This window comes from Mus musculus, chromosome X, assembly GCF_000001635.26.
Source record: "Mus musculus strain C57BL/6J chromosome X, GRCm38.p6 C57BL/6J".
Taxonomy (NCBI): Eukaryota; Metazoa; Chordata; class Mammalia; order Rodentia; family Muridae; genus Mus; species Mus musculus.
The window spans coordinates 164,436,953-164,459,170 of record NC_000086.7 but is presented as its reverse complement, the minus strand read 5'-3'; the positions used below and the strand labels follow the sequence as shown (position 1 = coordinate 164,459,170).

Here is a 22,218-nt window from a genome sequence, read left to right as displayed (position 1 = left end):
TCAAAATCACCACAGAAATTTATTTTAGGGAAACAACAAACTAACAAAATATACCGGAGAAGGAGTGAATCCAGAGGGTTCCTTGAGTAGTTTAATTTAATTTTATCTGCCTGTGTTTAATCAGTATTCATAATGCTGACCCTAGCACCAGGAAATGGAGGGTCCTGAATCATCCAAAACTGGACTATTACTTTCCCTCTATTTCAGTTTCATTTTAAATCGATTCACAAGAGTTAAAAGCTAAAAGGTTTCTGGTTACCTCTTGGCAATCATTAAACTAACCAGGAGCTTGTTCAGCACAAGTGTCTGGGTTTATGGAAGCTTTATTCTAATTGGGTGAGTAGATTTTTAGGGCAGTAGATCAAGCCACTGAATGTGTATGCTAAGTGTCCTACAGCAGGCAATAAACTACATGTTTCCAGCTATTGGTATAAGAGGAATTTTTCCAGGGATTCTGGCAGGCCTAGCGCGTAGATGGCGTGATGACACGTGCGACCCAAGCACTTCCGGACACACAGTCGGCAGAGCTGAGAAAGAGCAGGTGGACCTGGGAGAGGCAATAAAAAAAACGGCATGAACCTCACAGTGGGGTGGGAAAGGAGATCTGAATGCTAGAAGCTTAATTAAATGGGAGAGGAATTACCAAATGATGGGAAGTCTTACAAGCAGAGGATTTTGAGTTACCCTTTTGTAGAGGATGTCCTTTAAGATAAAAGGGGGAGTGGGTAGGTAGGGGATTGGGGGGGTGGGTATGGGGGACTTTTGGGATAGCATTGGAAATGTAAACGAGGAAAATACCTAATTAAAAAAAAAAGGAAAAAGAAAGTTAATATTAACTATTCTTGAAAAATGAAGTGTGGATCTGTAGGGAGTGCATCTCCATCACTATGGCCTATGTTAATGGAAGTGATGGGCTGGACAAAGTGAAAAGCACTAGGGTGCAGAGCTCTATGACAGAGCTTCAGGACAGAGGGGCAACTACAGAGAAGGTGTGAGCAGGAAGCGCTGCCTCTGTAATCACACAGTTACTGCTAGGAGCTGGAACAGGGACAAAATAGTCCTCAAAGTACCCCTGGAGCCTCCCAGTACTGACTGCTGATATGGTAACCCTGGCTTCCTCCTCATACCTGAAAGAGCCCCCTGTTCTTGCAAGGGTTCCACCTTAATAGCTATGTATAGAAAGGACTCTAATCACTTTGACCCATTGTTCCCTGAATTTAGTCTCATGGAATCTATTTATTAAAGGGACAGTTACATTATCCCATTATTTCCTCATTTGTCTATCAGCAAAGACTTCCTCAAGTGAAAGCAATTACCTACTGGCTTATACAAACCCTCATTGTAAGTAAACTACTGTAACAGCAGTATAAAAAAATGGAAAAAAAAAAGCAGATTACACATGCAAATAGCCAGATGACATTCAGGATTGATGTGGACAGGGAACATGTGGTGGGGATATATTCAGAGAAGCAAACTTTCATCTTTAGTTAAAATGCTGGGAATTGAGAATGGCAGGGATCCCCACCCAGTGGTCCTTAAATCTGGAACAAGACGTACAACCAGAAATGAAGCAGCTAAGCTAGAACCTAGCAATGCAGACAAACTGACCAGTTTTCTCAGAGACACTCCAAAGCAACGCTTATGTTTATGAAGCTTGAAGACAGAGGAGTTTGCCAATAAGGAATGCAAGTAACGCCAGGCCTGAAGGCACTCCCAATTTGGGGGAGGGCGTGTCAAGAAAAATGTCCAAACTGTTACCAGCTATGTTCTCAGCTAACAATTGAAAAAAGAACTTTCCAAACTGGCATCTGGTAAATTGCCATTAGCAATTTAAATCCAAGAGCATCAGGACTAATATAGATCAGTGCTAATTAAAGTGTGAGAGCAAGCTAAAGAGACAGAATCTAGGCTCCCACTTAGTCCACCTTGATCAAAATCTGTATTCTATTAAGGTCTCCAGGTGATTTGCTGGCAGGTTTTTGGAAGCACTGATAGAAACTGTTTGCAAAACAATAAATCAGGCATTTCAGTGGGCAAGACTTAGGACTTTGGGAGGGTTTCACAAAACACAAGAAAACCCTTTGCTGTGCACATTGTTTCAGGAGATTTGGATTCAAGTCTTGGAGCTTGGAGAGTGCTTGTTGTGGGGTCAAAGGGCTTGCTTAGCATCCAAGTGCTTCACTCTAATTGGTGTGTGACCCTCTAGATGCAAATTCCTCTATGCCTCACTTTTCACATTCTTAGCTGGAGTTGTGTGTTTCTGTAAAGTTCTAAGCACTTTTAAGAGTTCAATGAGGTTACTCTTTGTTTCAAAGTAGTGTCCATGGAGGCACTTGTAACACCGAATCATTACAATCATCCTTACTACTCTCCCTGGCACATTCGTTCCTCTGTGAAGGCTCAGAAAATGTTCTCTCAGTGTATGGATGTGCAAAGGGTTCTCTTTTTGAGTGTAGATATGAAACAGTACGGATCACTCTTCACCCTCAGCATGTATAGTTTCTATTCTTGCCTGTGGTGAAAATTAAAGTAAGGGGATGTGGTATGCTGACCACCCCCCACTACTCCCTGATCTGGAGAAGAAGCAAACCACGTCATTATTTGGTCAGCTTTCTGAGACTTGTCGCCTGTCCTCCCTATAGTCTGAACTCAAATACAATCTGGTGCCACTTACCCAAACCAGGTAGGTTCTGAAAAACACATCCTTAGGTGTATCATCAACATTGTGTAAATACCATAGAAAACATTTCCACAAACCAAGATGGACATGGTACTATGTGGCGATTGATCTTATGGGAGCACAAGCTGTGTGCTTGGCCATTATTGATAATCCTTATGCAATATGTCTATTTTGTCCACGGCCTGACCCATAGTGTTACAAAGATGAGCTTTGATTTATTCAATTGTGTGCTTTTTCTATGATAAACACGGCTGTTGAAACTTTTCTGGGTGCAAACAAACTTGTCTGACTATTTTCTTGTCTTGAAAAATAAATTGCAATGACAAATACAATGTGTAAAATAAAGAACAAAAAATCCGAGGAGATACTGCAGTGAATCCAGGACTTGACTCTTCTTATGAAACCATGCTGGATTGAAAGGAGAAAGGAAAAAAGAGGAATAGTCTAGGGGTGAGATGGCTGTGTGCTTAGGGAGGGGAAGCAAACACCCAGCCCTTCTTACCTTCATGGAGCAGGAGAGCCTGCCGCACACTACTTTTGGGCACTGCAAGGTCAAGAGCACTTTTGCCCTGTGCATTTCTGAGGTTCAGGTTAGCCCCATACACAGTGAGCAGATTGATGACCTCCACACTGGACTGCCTCACTGCAGCGTGCAGTGGGGTATCCAGCCACTGACCATGGTCAACACTGGCTCCTTAAATAAAGCACATGGTCATAGTCAACACTGAGTGTGAATGTAAGACACAGTGAGCCATTGGATATAAAGACATCTTAAATGCCCTGGCGTAGTTAAACAATCTTTGAGACCATGTGACTTAAGCCCAGAATGTCAGCAATGCGTGTGAAGACTACTCCAAGACAGTTCAGTGTAAAAAGTGAAGTTAGGTGCACACATACACACACACACACACACACACACACACACACACACACACACACACACATGCATGCATGTACACACACACAATTCTAACATGCAAAACAAAATATTTCAAGTTCCTGTTACATGGTTATTTGGGGGAATTTTTGGCAAAAGATGGGGAGATATTTATTTAGTATTTATCTCATTGGAGGCTCAAAAAGAGATTTCCAAAATCAACATAAAAATTGTAAGTGATAGGAGTAAATAAAAATCTTGGAGGTTAAATTTCTCAACTAAAGTTTCTTCCTATAGCTTACATGTTTACACCAGTAGCAAAGTGTCTTAAATCACAAAGCAAGTGAGAGTTTTGAAGTATTTTCCTTTTCCCTGGAATGGTGGTTTCTGTATATGACACTCTGGAGTGGAAAATGGCTGTCTTAGCAGGAGACAGGTAAGGTGGTCTGCTGCAAATGGCCACCACACCCCATACATAGCTTTCCCTTTGGAGACGCATCTTCTTGTGATTCTCAGTTCACGAACCCTGAGAGATACCTAATGACTGCAGAGAAAACTGAGGTGTAGCCTTCACTCCACCAGTAGCCTGTATTCCCTTTGCCACCATGATCGCTTCAGAGATGCCCACGCATGTGTCTCAAAGAGAGCCAGTATTCCTTGTTGTTCCAAGCACAAGTATTTGTGGCAGCCATATTGCCACCTACAAGGAGAAGCATACTAGCTATATAAGGCCAGCATCTGTGGAAGCAGAACTGAGAGATAAATAGAAATACTTGCTTCTCTAGATGAGTTCTGCTTCTAGCTTTCAAGCATCCAATGCAATCAGGATTGTTTTCTAGCCTGATAAGAACGCTATCTTTAGAGCTATTTACTTTAAAAAAAAATATCCAAGCAGTGGTGGCTCACTTCTTTAAGTCCAGTACTTGGGAAGCAGAGGCAGGTGGATCTCTGTGAGTTCAAGGACAGCCTGGTCTACAGAGAGAGTTTCAGGACAGCCATGACTACATAGAGAAACCCTGTCTAGGATAAATGAAAAACAAAACAAAACAAGCCTAGCAGGCTCATCTCATTAAGAATATTCTAACAATTACCTAGTTCTAGAAGCTTCTTCACACAATCAACTCTCTGGTATGTACAGGCCACATACAGAGGCGTTCCCAGCTGAGGAACCTCTTGCTCAATGTTAACATCCTTTGTCAGCAGAATCTCCATGCACTCTCTGTGACCTGTGGAATAGAAGATAGCCTCCTTCACTCAGGAACATGCTGAATAGGCACAGAATCACAGGATTGCTTTCTAGAATGGGCTTTGAAATTTTTTAAATTACAGAGATCGGGAGGGGGGCATGGAGAGATGGCTCAATGGTAAAAACTCTTGCTCCTACTCTTCCAGAGGGCCTGGGTTCAATTCCAAGCACCACAAGGTGCTAATTCCAATCTCAAGGAATTGATGCCCTCTTCTAGCCTCTAAGGGCATTGCATACAGGTGGCACACAGACACACCCAGGCAAAATACCCATGTGCACAAGATAAATCACAATTTTTTTCAAAAAGAAGCAACAGAGTATTCTCTGAAGAAAATGGGCCAGTCAGTAGATAGCTGACCCATCTCTTCTGTATTAGAAGAAAAACACTTTGTTTTGGAAATCATCAGAAGAAATCTGCAAAAGAAGACCATGAAAATGCTTGCTCCAGGGAAACTTCAGAAGCAGAGAGATAAATGACTAATAAATAACACCCCTGTTATTACTAGTGCTCAAACCAAAGCTCAGTCCTACACCCTGTCCCTTACTAATCTCTTCTTCACCCACACCTGTAAAGGAGAACCTGCAGGTTTACTTGGCTAGACTGGAGGAAACAGATGAGAATGAATCCAAAGCTTCAAGTATAGAATATACTCCCAAATAAACAAATTCACTAGCGATGCAGAACTCCATAAGCAGGCATTCTCTGTGGAGACTTTGCCCAATGACAAGATCAACATGGGCAATTTTAAGTATATCAGTGAATTTTGCATGAAGGAATTCTTCTGAGGTACTGGTAAAAGTTTGACAATAGTTTTAAATGTCTCCTCAAAAGTGTTATCAGTGAGGTTGGAAGGATGGCTCAGGTTAAGAGCACCTGCTGATCTTGTAGAGGTCCCAGGTTCAATTCCCAGCACCCATATGATAGCTCACAACAGCCAGTACCAGGGAGATCTGGTGCTTAGACCGCTGCATGTACATGGTACGTGCATGCACACACACACACACATACTGGCAAAACATACACATGTACACATGACTCACGCATGCTTGCACAAGCTGTTATTACTAATCAACCAGCCTTTTCTTTAGAGAAAACATATTCAGAACCAATTTTACTTCTGGATAATTCTTATCTCTTTAAATATTTTGGCAGAACAGAAACTGAGCCTAGTTCAAGAAGTTTCAATGGTAAGTATACAAGCCCAGATGCCTGTAGGTGAAAACATCTAGACTAACCCTAGACCCTAGATGACCACCGTTTCATGCAAACTGCAATCAGCCCATCGATATTCTGCATGTCCCGGAGTGGCTTACTTACCTCGCTTCACTGCTTCGTGGATCGGTGAAGCCAGGTAGATCTCAAGCTGGGCCTTGGCTCCAAACTCCAACAGCACATTGACACACGCAGCACTGCCACTGCAGCAAGCATTGAAGAGGGGAGTGGCCCCATGAACAGTCTGGGCATTGACCTAATGTTGGGCAAAGCAAAACTCACAGGATTTACTCACTCCTTCTCACCAAGTGCATATTCTTATGTGTGCGCCTGGAGAGACCCCCTCATGCTGGCAAAGGTCTGAGGGCATTCCATTCCTCGATGGAATTTTAAAAGCCCATGACATCGTTGATAGAGAAAGTGAGTCATTCTATGTGAAGTACTTAAAATAGTGCCTTTCCATTTGATTTGCTAGCATTCTCTCTCAGTTCATGTCAGCAAACATTGACTGTGCGCCTTACTAGCTGCCAATGCTGGGATTGGAGGTGGTTGCCCTATGTGTGTGCTTACTGTCTGTGAAGAGTAGAAAAAGGAGTCAGAGCCTCTGCAACTTGAGTTACAGATGGTTGTAAACCACCATGTGGGTGCTAGAAATCAAACCCCAGGTCCTCTGGTAGAGCAGCCAATACTTTTAACTGATCCCTAGCCTCCAGCTGCCAATGGTTTGAAAGCAAAGGTAAGACAACTAATTACCTCTTCTTAAGTAAATTTAAACTTATCAAGGAAGAGAAACACACAGAGAGAGCTACTTTTGATGAAATAAATTCTTCAGATCGCTTTGGCAGAAAAATAAAGGAAAACATAAATCTGAGCAATAGGAAGTGAAAGTTAGTCAGATTTTATGATGAATTAGATAGGGTATCAGCAAACAAAGGAAGAATCTCAGGCTTAGGAGACCAGAAAGAAATTTTATCCAGTCCCTGAAACTGGAACCTAAAATACTAATAAGCCGGTGTAGAAGGAAGGATATGGCACACACATTTCAAATGTACTGGGTCTGGGATATTGATGGGTCAGCTATCTACTGACTGGCCCATTTTCTTCTGTTCCTCCATTGCTCCAATAGAACTGTTAAAGGGTAGGATGGAGCACTTATCAACTATTTATGAAAACCATCAACAACGAGAGACCACTGCTTTATTGTTCTCTTTCTCCCCCGACAAATACTTCATTCTAAAAAGGAGAAACATCTACCATTTCCCACCAACAATCAGCTTGTGACTCCAAGCACAGACTTTGAAAGCAAATGGTTGTCTTATAGCCTCCCCTGCATCATTTATTACCCATGAGCTACTAAAGCAGTACCCTGGAGATACACCACCTAGCAGACGAGTAGCAATGACCATTAAGGCACTGGAATATGTTCAGAAGACTTTCATATTCAGGTCTACACATAGAAACTCAACGTGCATTTAGATGTAAAAAATTATTACTAATACTTAAAGATCTTATGGTTCATAAAATAGAGGATACAAGGACTAGGACATAGAATAGAATTGGTAACAATCTGGGAACTAAATACAATGTCACTGAGATTTTCAGAAGCTGTGATAGTTATAAGCAACTCAAATATTGCCCAAAAAGTTAGGATATACACTAGAAATAAAGTTTGTTATGGTTTGTATGTTTGTCAATTTGGCAGTTTGTCAAGTTAGCATCGTCTAGGATACCTCCAGACATGCCTGTGGAAGAGTTCATTTTTAATTATGTGGATGTGCTCAGGACCACATATGGGTTCAGGTATCCACAGTGGCCAGTAGATGGTGTAACCCCATGGAGCTGGAAGTTACAGGCAGCAATGAGCTGCTCAATGTGAGTACTAGAAATCAAACTCTGGTCCTCTGGAAGAGCATCAAATGCTCTTAATCACTCAACCATCTCTACAGTCCAGGATTATCTTGGTTACCTTATTTGAGGTGAGAAGCCTTGCCCACTGTGGGTGGAACCATTCCCTTGATAGAAGCGCCTAGACTGCCTAAGAGTGGAGAAAGTAATCTGAGCAGTAATGTGCAATGTATTCATCGCTCTCTTCTTCTGCCTTCCGACATACTGTGACCAGCTGCTTCGGACTCCTGACACTATGACTTCCCTGCCAGCCATAATGGAGCTGTGAGCAAAGTAAACACTTTCTCTTCTAGGTTTCTTTTATGAAGGGGTTTTATCACAGCAACAGGCAAGAAGCTAGAACAGTTCATAATGTGTTTTTTTTATTACAAACCCATTTACTTTGACAATGTACAAAATGTTGGTTGAAACAAAATGATGGTTGACTTAGGGAATTGAATTTTTTTTCATTGTTCTGTTGAAATTTTCTATTTGTGTTTTACAACAAAATGCTTTTTAATGAACATACCTGAATATTCACATATTGGTTATATAGACTGAAAAGAGAAGAGTAACCCAAATGATGAAATATAGATATAAATGGTGCCAGACCTTCCCATTGCTCATTGAGTAAACACTCCGGAAGGTAATGTCTCCTTAGTGAATGGGACAGACAAACCTAACTGAGCCAGATAGGGCAGTACTCACATGTGCACCGTTTTCTAGCAAGGCCTTAGCACAGGCCACATGACCCCCAAGGCATGCCTCATGGAGAGAGGAGACCCGGTTTATTGTTACAAGATTGACGTTGATGCCCTGCAGTTTGGAGAAAAGAAAGTTAAATGCTGCATCTGTCCTATCATGGCAAATCAAGCAATGCTGCTCAACAGGTTTCTGTTTTAGACATCTGGCTGGGGGCAGTGATACCAGCACCATAATGACTAGAGTAGAAACCATTACTATGGAATTCTAAACACAGTAGTAGGGACTGGAGAGATGGCACAGCACTTACAAGTGAGCACTGTTCTTGTTGAGAACCCACATTTGGTTCCAAACAGCCAAATCAGGCTGCTCACAACTGTCTATGCCATGAGGAATGTGCTAGGCCATGGGTCTTTGAAGTGTATGGCCTGAGCCTTTGTCTTCTAAAAGTCTACTCTGGAGGAAGAAATATTTTGTTGTTGTTGTTGTTGTTGTTGTTGTTGTTGTTGTTGTTGTTGTCATTGAGCAAGAGAGGGATAATATTCTGCTACAGGAAGCATGTTGAAGCATATTCTAAAGTCTCTTTTAGGGAAAAAATTACCAGATAGTGACACACACGCCTTTAATCCCATCACGGGGAAGCAGAGGCAGGCTTGATATCTGTGAGTTCAAGGCCAGCTTGGTATAAAGAGTGAGTCCCAGAACATCCAGGCCTACAAAGAAAGATCCTGTCTAAAACATACTAAATAAAGGAATAAAGGCAAATGTTTCAGGGTAAAAACTTTGGATTTTTTTAAAGGGTAAATGTTTGATCTGTGTACTTATTATATGTATAGTATCACACATACATACACACACACACACACACACACACAGAGTGGTATAGAAATTTCTGTGGTGGAAGGTGTTAATAAGAAAAGAAAGTTTAAGAACAGCGCTTCAAAAACCTTAGGTATCTCCCAGTTAGGGAGTATCTTCTCCATATGTGATTTCAACTTGCTATTCAGTGATAACAGAAAAGAAAACAGGAAAGGATCGGCAAGGAAAGGAATGGGGGGGGGGGGGAGGGACCTGAAAAGAAAGGAATAGAAAGAATTTTTTTTGAAATAGCCTAGTCCACAAGGTGGCAGCATTGTACTGGAAACATAGCTACAGTTCAAAACTCAGTCTTTAGGTGGAAAAGTGACACTGGGGTTCTCAGCCTTCCTAATGCTGCTACCCTCTAACACAGTTCTTCGTGTTGGGGTAACACCCCACACATAAAATTATCTCGGCTGGTACTTCAGAACTGTAGTTTTGCTGCTGTTATGAATTGTATTGTAAATGTCTGATATGCAGGAAAGCTGATGTGTGACACTGGGAAAGGGTAGTTGCCGCAAAGGGGTCGTGACCCCGCATGTTGCGAACCACTGATAAAGATAGGACTCTCCAAATTGTGCATGAGAAAATGGACATGCAGAAAATGCAAATCATATGTAAGACTTGTGGATACCCAGCTGTCAGAGACTAAGAAGGTCCTAAACTAAAGCATTGCTTGAGTTTATTCAAGGTGGCTAAATATTAGCACATGACCTACATGCAAAACAAGTTTTTGAAGTGTAGAATATATGGGTCAGCAAGATAGCTCAATGTAAAAACACATGCCATACACGTTAAATAAATACATAATGAATAAATAAAATTTTCTTTTAAAGAATAGATTGGCCGGACGAGGTGGCGCACAACTTTAATCCCAGCACTCGGGAGGCAGAGGCAGGCGGATTTCTGAGTTCGAGGCCAGCCTGGTCTACAGAGTGAGTTCCAGGACAGCCAGGGCTATACAGAGAAACCCTGCCTCAAAAAAACCAAAAAAAAAAAAAAAAAAAAAGAATAGATTGTAGGTGACAGGAGAGATGGCTTGGTGGTTAAAACACTTGCTGCTCTTCGCTGCTCTTCTAGGGGAAGAGTTCAGTTCCCAGCACAGCACACACATCAGGTGGTCCACAACTTCAGCTTACAACACACCCTGGATTCCAAGGACACTAAGATACACACACACATTCACATACAAATAATAAAAATAAATCTTAAATAATACTAGACTATTTTTGAGTAGCTGTAATGGGCAAAGAAAAGGAATTGTAGCAAAAAAAAAAGTTAAGGTTTTCTACATATGCCCCTACACACTTAATCACACTACTAAAATAACATGTTCTTAGTGTAGAGGTGATGTCATAAAAGGCATAGCTGGGCTTGCGTTTGTATTACTGTAACTCCAGTACTTGGGCGGTGGACTTGTGGTGGTGGGGGGTTGGTGAGGCAGCAAGAATGAGTTTAAGGACAACCTCTACTACTAATTTGGAGCCCTGTTCAGTCTCAAAGAGCAAAGAAACAAACAAAAAAGTAACAGAATTGGATGAAATTTAAAGTGTTTAAAAATAACTAGGCAAACCAGTCAGTGGTGGTGCATGCCTTCAAACCCAGCACTGATGAGACAGAGGACAACAGATCTCTGTGAGTTCAAGGTCCAGCCTGGTCTACAGACTGAGTTCTAGGACAGCCACGGCTACACAGAGAAACCCTGTCTCAAAAAAACAAAACAAAACAAAAAAAAAAAAACAAACAGGAGCTCTCTGTGGTAGGACATTTGACTAGCTCATGGAAGACCTGAGGTTCCGTAATCAGCATCTAAGAAAACTGTCCTGTGCTGAAGAGATAAGTCAGTGGGAAAGAATTGCCCAGCACATGTGAGGTCCTGGGTTCAGTCAGAAACACAATTAAGGAGAAGTGTCTTCCTATCTCATCTTGTCACCATTTAATGTATTTTCTATTTATTTCCCTTTTATTTTTTTCCTTTATCATTGGTAATGGTTCTGTTTTCCTTTTCTCTCTACTTGCACTTTTAAAATATTTCTGAAGTTCTGGAGCTCAAATGGAGAGCCTTGATGCTGATTTTGACTTTTTAAGAAACGACACATCTCTGAAGCTGGAGATGGATGTGAATTGGTAACATAATTGCCTAGCTTGCATGAAAACCGGGTTTGAGCCTCAGCCCAACGTAAGTCGGGTGTGGTACATGCTTTTAATTCCAGAACCTTCAAAGTGCAAGCAGGAAGATTAGAAGTTCAAAGTCATGTTGTGTTGCATCTAGCAAGCTGGAGACTAGCCTGGGATATGTGAGACCCTGTCTCAAAAATAAGGGGCTGGGGGGATGGCTTGGCAGGTAAGGGCATTTATCGCCAAACCCGATAACCTAAGTTGATCCCTGGTACCCATGTGATAAAGAGAACCACTCCCCCAGAACTATCTGCTAAATGTTCACCATGGCATGCTCTTTCACCCCATACATACACACAGAAATCAATAAATATTTGGAGCAAAAAGGGTATTTAAAAGCCAAAGGCAAAACCAAACAGAAATAACAAATCATTTTAAAAGGGAACCACATGCTCAAACTATCACTATCCCCACTGCTTAAATCCAAAGGAGGAAGAAATGCCTAAATGGCAAGGTGATAGAGAGAACATGGGAAAGAAAGCAGTGACTCATTTCCGCCGCTCACATGCAGAGTCCAAAACAAAGAAAGCACATGCGGGGTATACTCTTATTTATTTCATAACTCTTTACTCAGATATTCATTCAACATGCAGGAGATACAATCACCAATATAAACACAGAATTGTTAGTGGCTAAGACTTCACTAAATCTTCCCCAAGGCCTAAGATTTATTGAGAGCCTAGTCTTGAACTGTGCATTGTTGCAGTGGGGCAGCCTCTTATATGGTACCCAGTGATGCCCAGTTCCTAATCCTGCCTCACTTGGATAATGCTTTGTCCTTTACTGTGAGCAGCACTTACAGACTTTACATCAAATGAATGCAGTATGGTAGGAAGAGAAATGATGTCAGATCAAAGCAGGCTCAAAGAGTTAAAAAGAAAAAAACCAAAATCAAACCATGAGGGTGCTGGAGAGATAGCTCAACAGAGAAGAGCACTGTGTTCTCTTTCAGAGGACCCAGGGTTCAGTTCCCAGCACCCACATGGTAGGTAGCTCACAGCTTTCAGTAGCTCCAGTCCCAGAGGATCCATCGCCCTCTTCTGGCTGCCGAGGGCACTGCATGCACATGGTCCAAGGCCATATATGCAGGCAAAACACCCATACACATAAAATTAAAATAAAGTTGTTGTTTTTTTCTAATGTGACTTCCTTCTTAGGTACCTTCTCTGGAGAAATTCAGCTGCTATCTCATAACACCGCCCTGTGGTGAAACCCAAGTGATCTCGTGTGAAAACCGATCTCCCCTCCCTGCACCATGAGTCATGGTATGACCTAGCTGCCACTCCACTGCCGGGAAGCTGCACCCTGAGCCCTTAGAAACTTCGAGAATCCAATTATTTGTTGTTGACTGAAGTTACCAAGTTTCGAGGTGATTCATAGGACACCAGTCGCCTACAAATGCAATCTCAAGACGGATGTCACTAATGCAAACTGGGAGAGCATGAGATGAGTTAACATAAATTTAGGGATCCCCTTTTTTGTCTTTGGGAGGGAAACTTCCTGCTGGGAAAAGAAGGACCCAGAATGAAAAGGAGGAGAACTAGAAAGAAAACGAAGTAGTTCCTAGAGAAAGCAGAAGCGAGAGGAACACATGGGGGAGAGGGGCGAGGATGGAGATGCGGAAATGGCTGTGCTGGCCCTGAGCACAGCTATGGCCAAAGTTAATACGGAGTGATTCTAGATTAAAGCAACGGCACGGAAGGCAGAGTCTTTAGTTTACTTACTTGCGCAATTAAAGTTTTAAGAGCCAGTAAGCGTCCCTGGGCTGCAGCCTCATGGAGTGGGGATCGATCAGCCCAGCAGTCTGAAAGACAAATAAGCTACCGATCAACATCTGAAGACTTTTTCCTGAAGGTGTTCGTGCTGCCCACCCACTGTGGGCAGCAAACATTAGGCCTTATCAAATACAGGGAACAGAGCACAGTGGCTCCTGGTGCCTTTCCACAGGCAGTTTTAACAAGAAATACTTTTTTTTCTTTTTTTTTTCAAATAAAAAAAAGCCGAAGGCTGGTCCCTGTCAAGTGCAGGACTAAGGGACCAGTTTATTATTTCCAGTAACTCACGTCGTCTCCATTCATACCCCAAAATCCAATGTCTGTGTATTACACAGTAAATCTGAAGAGATATAGAAAAGAGGACTGGAATATGGCTCAGTAGAAGAACATTTAGCCAGCGTGTGCAAAGCCCAGAGAGAGAGAGAAAGAGAAGGTTTTCCTGAATTGCCGAGGTAATTTTCTCTGGTTCTTTTGATAATGCTATCTATGTATTTTAATGTAAAATATCCCTTTTCAGATGGCGTGATCCCCAAAAGCAACCCTAGGAAGCTGTGCACATGGGGCCCATGGAGCCAGACTGCCAGGACTCAAGTCCCACTTGGACTACTCTCTGCTAAGAGCAGTGTGTTGCGGAAGCATTTCAATCTCAATTTTCTTATCTGAAAACCAGAGATATAGTAATCTACTATTTGGCAGGGCTCTCAGAAGACCAACCCAAGTACATCCACACAGTTGGGTGCTCAAGGCCATTTCTGACCAATAAGTAGACATTGCAGAGCAGTTCTCTAAGGGACAGCCTCCAAACTAGTTTAGGAATGTTTGTTTGTTTGTTTGTTTGTTTTCTGTAATTGTTTCTGTCACTAAGTCTAACTAGCTTCAATGGTCATTTAAGAAGTAACCATATATGAAAAATGTCAAAGGATAATCTTTTGTTTTGGAAGTAGACCTGCTCCTGTTTACAAATTCTGTGCATTTTTCAAACCCCAGACCAGAGGAGAGGAGAAAAGAAAATATAATGTATAATATTATGGCCTGTAACATCTTCTAGAAAGGAAGAAAGGAAGGGTAGAAGATGACTCAAAAGAACTTTTTCCAGTCAAATATTGGACAATTTGCACATCAAAGTAAGCAACGACAGTAAGAAGATACATGTCATCAAGACAGGAACTTGTAAATCCTTGCTGATATAAATAATACATCAATATGGACAATATGCTTCTTCCTAAAAGACACTAGCTGAGAAAAATGTGGAAGAAATCACAGGATCAGGCTTAAATTATGGCTGTACTAATTATAAAGGGAAGGTACATGATATTGCACTAGAAAAAAAATGTAGAAACAATCTTGACTCACACAGAAAAACAAGCATTGCTAAAACACATTGGCATAGCATGCCATAAGGTTGAATGCGATGAGCCGCAACATATGTCATCAGAGGAAAGGCAATATAAGAGCACGCGGTCATCCTCTGTGCACTATTCGTGTCCCCAAAGCATAGTCTCTTAGGAACACACATTGAAGCAACTCACATTGAGGGGCATTCTATAAATGAATTGGCCTGGAGCCAGTGGCAAGGGAGATGGAGACTCAAGGGAAGTGTGGGAGGCAAGACATGATATCTGAAAGCTCTTTGACCTTGTGTGGGCCCCCTTTGCTTGAGAAGATATTAATGGAACAGTTAGCTAAACATAAATGGAGGGCTTTGGCAGAGGAATGGGAATTCCTTGTACTGATCTTGTAGCTCTTCGGTTAAAACTAGCTCCAGAAAACAACTTTGAACCAAGAGAAAAATAAATAGATAAAAATTGTTTGCCATCTCATACTCCTGCTGGGAATGTGAAATACTTTTATAATAAAGAAAAAAAAAGCACAAAAGTATTTAATATAGACAAACATATGCTGTGCTTTTTATATACCTCCACTGATTTCTGAGTTGGCTCCAAGCTGGCAAATGTGACAGTTTACTTAAAAGAGAAGTGCTTCCTACTATACCCCTCCCTTCTCCCCCTCTTAGGGTTTCCAGGGAACACCTGAAATTGAGGTGAACTGCTTTTGGAGGACAGGACCTTTGCAAGGCTGACAGACGGTGGGGGGGGACTAGTCAAGTTGAGGAGAAGTACATAGGGTGGATTTGCCTTTCCAGTGGTTCTGAAGGGACACGCAAATTAACACCTTCAAACAAGTTTCCCCAAGAGCAAAAAATTATGCCACGGAGCAAAATGGAGCCAAACGTACTCCCTCCATGCCAGTGAAACAGAATGACAATGTTAATGATGGACATAAGAGGGAGAATGAACTTTTAAGTCAAAGTAACCAGGAAATTTTATTGAAATTTTTTTTGTTGTTGTATATATAGTTTACATCTTGTGGACCTTCCTTGGCAAGCCACCATTAACAATGAAAAGTAAATTCGGAGACTTGACTCATTTATGATTCTTTATACTGTGTCCTTGTTTTCCTTTACTGAATTCTGTAGCATTTCATGCCATGTCTGCGTAGAAATACTAGCTGCAAATCAATTTCATGAAATTCTTAACTTAGAGGACCGAACGCAGCTGGGGAGCAGAATATTTCTAAACCTCTTTACCATCTCTTTGCATATGATCTCTAGTCTCCCTCTCATACATCTCCACCTAAGGCCTTGGCAGATGTGCTTCGGACACGCTGGATGTGAACACAGACACTGGAAGATTTGAAACCAGTCCTTACGCACGCTAGCAGCTCAGCAGCTGGAGCCACGGAAGCAGCAAAATCTTCAGTGTAACTTTGGCATTCTGTTCTTCTAACAAGGAGTTAGTCAACCCCCGAAGCCTGAGGAACTACAGGTGAAATATTTCTATTCGAAAGATCAAAATCTAGAGCACTCCAAAATCTAAAGCTTTCGGAGTGCTGATACACCACCACCATGCATAAAAAATGCCACCCTGCAAAGCTCAGCTTCATTCCCCCCAAATGATTTAATATGTTACATGAAATTTCACAAATGAATTTAGTATTTAAAAGCTAAGGTCCCCTTCCCCAAGCTATCAAATTTTCTGAATTCTGGGAGAGAAAAAAAAATCTGAAATCTAAAACTTCTGGTTCCAAGCATTTTGTGTAAGGAGACTTGACCTGTAGAGGTAACCTGTTCAAACATAAAAACAAGATTTAAGCAGCCACATACTCTTAAAAGAATTAGCTTAGGCTATCAACATGAAATACATTTGTGATTCCTAAAACTTGCCTCCATTTAGGCTCTGATCACTTTCCCTGTAAGAAGCTTTAAGTGCATCCTTTAGCCAAGTCCAGACTTTCTAGTAACTTCCCATTATTTACCAGTCCCACTAGACCCAACAACCCCTAGGCAGTATTTGGATAAACCGCACGAGCCCAGTGTTGAGTGAAAGCAGCCCTAAACAAAGAAGTGTGGGCTGTGCAGGTTCTGTTTCTGTCAAGGAAAGAAGGAAGACACACTCACCTTCAGTGTTAGGAGTCAAAAGCCACCTGAGGAGGGGTGGTAACTGACAGAAACTTGTTGTGGTAGGAGCCATACTGGCAGTAGCCTCTCACACTTGGGTGCTGGCCCTGTTTGTGTTCCCTAAGCCCTCGTGTACTTCTCTGCAGTCAGGTCTTTAAAATGACTCTACTCCGCCTCCTAAACTCGCACCATCTCCCATGCTTCCACAGTCCACGGTCTCTCCCTACTCCCAGCTCTCTCTGGTCCACCAAGCAGCTAGCTGCCCAAGGACAGCATGTTCTTCCCAGGCTTCCCACCTCCTCCTTCCAGGTGTCAGTTTCTCTGATGCTTTGAGGATGAAAAGAAGCAAGGGGAACAGGGCAGATGACTTCCAGTTCCCTGGAAGAGGCAGCCAGCCCCACTCACTGGGCCTTGGGATGTCACGGGATGAGCTAGCATTCAGAGTACTCTACCTACACTTGTTGAAATGAAAATTAGTTTGTTCGATTTTTTTTTTTTAATGGGACAAAGGCTGGGAAACATGAACTGTGGGAAACATGACCAGGCACAATGTCCTCCCAGAAGATGAGCCCTTGCCTTTCTGACAGCACCTTCAAGTTGGAAGTCCCTGGTCATGGAATTTCTTGGGAAGAGGGGCTTTCATTGTCATGAGCTCTTCTGTTAAACACTGCAGATTTTTCCTCTGGGCGTGTGGATCCTGCACCATCAGGCCTGCCCCTCAGCTGCTTGCTTACCCACTGACCGTGACCTACTTCTTCCAGAGTCTCCTTATCAACACAGCATCCTTGGCTGCCTGGCAACTTTCACCCATAATTCTGAGGTCACCTGGGATAAGCCTGTGGTGCCATCTGCCACTGCCCCAAGAAAGAGGGAAGGGTGATAGATAGCCTTGGGTTCCTTCCTCACTTCGTCTCTCCTCTGCTGCTCCTTCTTCAAGCCCAAGTTACAGAGCACAGCAGGACAATTTACTCAGGCAACTGCCTGAGCATTCTTACCTATTTCAGGCACCACTTGTCTGCCCCTTGCCGAAAGCCTCACAGCCTCCATGAGAGATGGGGAGAGTGTTGTTTTATACATAAGAACACCCCGAAAGGAATGACCACTTTGCTCCAAATAAAAAGTGCTTGTGGCTAGTTAAGCGCTAGAAATAAAACCATAAAAACCAGGCTTAGGGACTTCAGAAAATATCCTTGCTCTGTTTTCGAGAACTATTGGTTTCTAAATTCTGCCTATCCTTGTGCTACATTCACTTGTATTGGGACACTTTGGCATCAGGTTATCCCTGCTAAATGCTGGGGAAATAGGAAACAAAGTTGGAAAAGTGCTGGCCCAGCAAGCAGGAAGCCCTGGGTTTGCTCTCTGGCGCTGTATAAACCAGGGGAGGTGGAGCATGCTGGATTCCAGAGAGGAGACCTAAGGATCAGAAGTTCAAGGTCATCTTTGACTACATAGAGCCTGAAGATAGCCTCACTCTGAGACTGTCGTCTGTCATCTAGCACTCAGGAGGCAGGGATCTGTGAGTTTGAGACTGACCTAGTCTACAGAGTAAGTTCTAGACCAGTCCAAATGGCATAGTGAAACCTTGTTTTTAAAACTGTGTGATAACTCTGTTGTATTTCCAACTGGGAAAAAAATCACTTTCCTAGAAGTAACCTTTCCTGTTCTTCTGCTGATGACTGTCTCCTACATGGACCCGAGGGTTTTCACACAACCATGTCGCTGAATCTGCCACAGGGAAGGTCCCCTGCTTTTTATTCCTGTTCCCAACACAGTATCTCATTGCCCTTCTCAGTATGCAAATTGGAGCAAATTGTAAGAAATTAAGGATTAAAGGTTTTGGCAGATTCGGGACTTTTCCATTGCTTTCAGTAAATATGTAACCAATCTTTCCAAGTGCATGAATACTTAAATAGGACTCAGTCCCTTCTAGGACGCTCTATTTTTACTTCCTTGGCACCCTGCCTGGGTCACAGGGCTGCAAATATATTCTGAAGCTAGTTTACAAACATGCTCACTCCTGATGAGGTGTGTGGAAAATGTTCAAGTACTTTCCCCCTTCTTTCAAACTGTGATTTGTATCTCTGGTTCTCAGATTCTTTGAATAAATTTCATGACAATCTCTCCACCCCCCACCCCCAATTATTTATTTAATAATGAAATCCATTCAGACAGAATATGTTACAAGAATTCAAAATAAGAGCCAATGAGAGCCTTTTACATTTTTCAAGGATGTTACCTTATCAGATTTCAGTGAGAATGAGATGATCCTAGAAGACTGCCTGTTAACAGCCTCTGGTCCCCAGAGTTTGCAATCTGTGTTCCAGATTGGAAATCACAGAAAGCAACATCTATGGCATTTATCAAAGAGAGCAAAAGTCATGAACCTCATTGCTGAATCAAAATAGTGGTAAGAACTTAGAATTAATGAGATTTTAAGACAGAGGAGTTCACTGGGAAGAAAACCTATGGCAATAAAAATTCTGAGATATCCAAAATGTTATAAAATAATGAAGCTAAATGACTATTCACCAGGGCACGCAGTTCTGATCAGACGATGAAGTGCAGTCAATGACCTGTGTTAAGACTCCTTTGAGCCCATTAGAGGTAGAAGGGCTGAGCTACAGGTGACTTGTGGAGGCAGAACCTCTGCCAGGAACTCGTTGTCCTTGCTTGGCACCTGAGATATTAACGACTCAGAGGACAGTTAGGCCAAGGTTTCATGAAGTAAAGAGGGAAATAAATAAGGCAAAAGGCTAGCTAGGTAGGTGCTGGGACGAAAACCCGATCAAAGGCAAGAATACTGAACTGAGTCAGGCTGTCCCGGACCAGTCCCTTTGGAAAAACACAAATGAAACTTGGAAAATGAACTAAGGTTTTAGCCTTCCCTTAAAATGGTTCCTTTTTGTTTTCTTTTAAAAAGAAGATTCTATTATCTCACAAGCTCGTATCTGCAAGTGTAAAAATGTCCCAACTTCTAAATCCTCACTCAATTTTGTGGCAGCAAACCTGGCCAGGATTCAGGTTAAGCAATTTTTCCTTTCTATTTGTGTTTTCATTTGGTCCAAATATGTTTGTATACTAGAAGAACCAAGCAACTCTGCCTTGAGATGAGAGAGTTTCTAAGTCAATTCACTAACTTACTGAGTAAACACCACATACTTCCAGAGAAATCTTTGTCTGACAAACGGCAAAGATGATTTCTGGTTTGAGAATAACACCATCACAAAAAAATTTATTTATTTATTTATTTAGTCTTGTTTTGTTTGAGACAGAGTCTCACTAGGCAGTCATGGCTATCCTGGAACTCATTTATATAGACCAGGCTGGCCTTGAACTCACAGAGATCCACCTGCCTCTGCCTCCTGAGTACTGCAATTAAAAGTGTGCACCACTACTTCTGGCTCACAGAATGTTGCTGCTGCCTTAAATATGTAACTATGAACAATGTCAAAAGAAAAATAACTTATAATCATGCAAAAAAAAAAGGGGGTCCTGTTTCTGGTATGTTACTGCTTGTTTATTACAGAAAGACATACCAAATCTGAGTGTATTCTCATACATGTGAGAGGTATGAGAACACACATATATATAGGCAAACATATATACATACATATATACATATATATTAAACAAATAAACAAGGTTTATATGCACCAGTCTCACCACCAGCTGTCCATCTGTGTTTAACAGTTTCTGAAAATGGACACAGTTCAGGAGCTTGAACAAAATGTCTAGGCTAGAGGGTGAATGAATCTCTTAAGGGGGTTTGAAGTTTGGCTCCAGATTCAAATCCAAAGCAAGATTACCCAGGTTCTGAGTACTCAGCATCCAGGCTTCAGTAAGGACATACATGAAGACAGGAGTCACGTACAGGAACAACTACAGAAAACCTTTTACAGTCCATCAGCACTGTCCCTATTAAATTTTACCTAATTGAAAGCACAAGGATCATGATCTAACAGAACATCAAATGTTAGGAAGCCCCCATCCAAACTGATGTCAAAATTACCTTTCTAGATCATGCTTCATTTGAAACTTAAAAAAAAAAAGGCATTAATGTCTTTCCACCAAAATTACATACCTCCCTGAAATGTGTGACATATATAATCCCCAAAAGAAATCTCTTTCCATGGTCCAGGCCTTCTGACACCTTCTTCACCAGCTAGTTGAAGCATTTTCTGTTGCCTCGTGTTTAGAGTTCTTGTTTCTCAATGTGAGATCACTAATGTCTCGTGTTTTTCCGAGTTGTCTAGTGCATTGAAATCAGGAAGCAGGTCTATTTTGAAAGAGAATCCTGGATGCAAATTGAAACAGATACCAACTAAAGCATGATTCAATCCAGGAACCCCTGTGAACACTAAAAATACATGGAGCAACTTTGAACAATTTTAGAATCCTCCTCCTCCTCAATGCTGTCTGCTTCCTCCATGAAGGGGCAATTCTAGCATAAAGGGATGTAGACTGCCCTCTACAAAGTATGGGACTTTAAGATGTTTTATGTTTTACCAAAATCTTAGCAGTTTCATATTGTGATGCTAACCTTCATTTTTTACTGCTGTCTGTGGTGCCACTGATGTATAAATGGGTCTAGTGACTTTTTTTTCCTGTAATAAACGGCCAATCAATTCCATTCGCAAAAGACATCACAATATACATACATACAGCATGGCACAGTGCTTCTCAATCAAATTAATTGGTCATGGAATTCCCCAAGGAAATTCAGTCTTATTACAATGTTCTTTCTTGTTAGATGGACTGAAAATATCAAAGAGAAGTAATGCTCTATGAGGGCTCTGGGTTAGTAGGAAGTCTCTCAGGATAGCCTTTAAAACCCACTATTCTGTTTACCTCTTAAATAATTGTGACTAGAGCCACCCACTTCCAAGGAAATAAATTCGAAGATCCTTCACAACTTGGTGCAGTCGACATATTTGCTACTTTAAGTGAAAGGCACATTTTAAAACTACGCATTCAGCACACAAGTACAAGGAAAGCTTACCTTCTAGAAACACTATTCACTATGCATTTTAAAGGAATTTGTGAAGGTGCTGGGAAGAAATTCAAATCTTTTTTACCTGACAGTCCACCATAGATCTCCTCTGCTATCCTAGCTGCCTCTTTTCTGTTTCCTTTGACGATATAGAAATGGGTTAGGAGAGCCAAGAAAACTTTAATTAAAAGCTTGAAGAAAAAAAACGTTGCAAACATTGTAAGAAAAATGTTTTTAAAGCCATAGAAAGCAGGAGCATCTTCCATTTTGGCTTCTTCTCGGCACAGGTTCCTACGGCTGCAAATTTTTACTGAGTTAGAATTAGCATCATATGACATCTATTTTAAACCTCCTAGCA

General features: G+C 41.7%; 1 protein-coding gene across 6 annotated transcripts; it reads right to left on the bottom strand.

Annotated features, from left to right (window-relative positions):
* Asb11 (ankyrin repeat and SOCS box-containing 11) lies at positions 1-22,218 on the bottom strand. 6 transcript variants are annotated; one of them, NM_026853.2, is made up of 8 exons: positions 21,946-22,177; positions 20,952-21,164; positions 13,363-13,442; positions 8,609-8,716; positions 6,122-6,272; positions 4,649-4,783; positions 3,183-3,374; positions 1-547 (listed from the first exon to the last, which is right to left on the bottom strand). In NM_026853.2, exons 2-8 carry the CDS (start codon positions 21,043-21,045, stop codon positions 423-425), a joined length of 885 nt encoding a protein of 294 aa, NP_081129.1. In that variant the 5' UTR covers positions 21,046-21,164; positions 21,946-22,177; the 3' UTR covers positions 1-422. The 6 variants fall into 6 exon arrangements, with proteins under 6 accessions (NP_081129.1, XP_030107354.1, NP_001300666.1 ...); XM_030251494.1 differs by lacking the exon at positions 4,649-4,783 and having other exon boundaries at positions 21,946-22,211; NM_001313737.1 differs by lacking the exon at positions 20,952-21,164.

Bases quoted from the DNA above. Each gene is read 5' to 3' on its own strand.
- Asb11 (NM_001313737.1), bottom strand. From the start codon at position 22,126: ATGGAAGATGCTCCTGCTTTCTATGGCTTTAAAAACATTTTTCTTACA. The intron at 8,717-13,362 runs GTAAGTAAACTA...TCCAAACTGCAG, and splicing joins TTAAAACTTTAATTGCGCAA to GGCATCAACGTCAATCTTGT. The intron at 6,273-8,608 runs GTGAGTACTGCC...GCCCAACATTAG, and splicing joins TGCTAGAAAACGGTGCACAT to GTCAATGCCCAGACTGTTCA.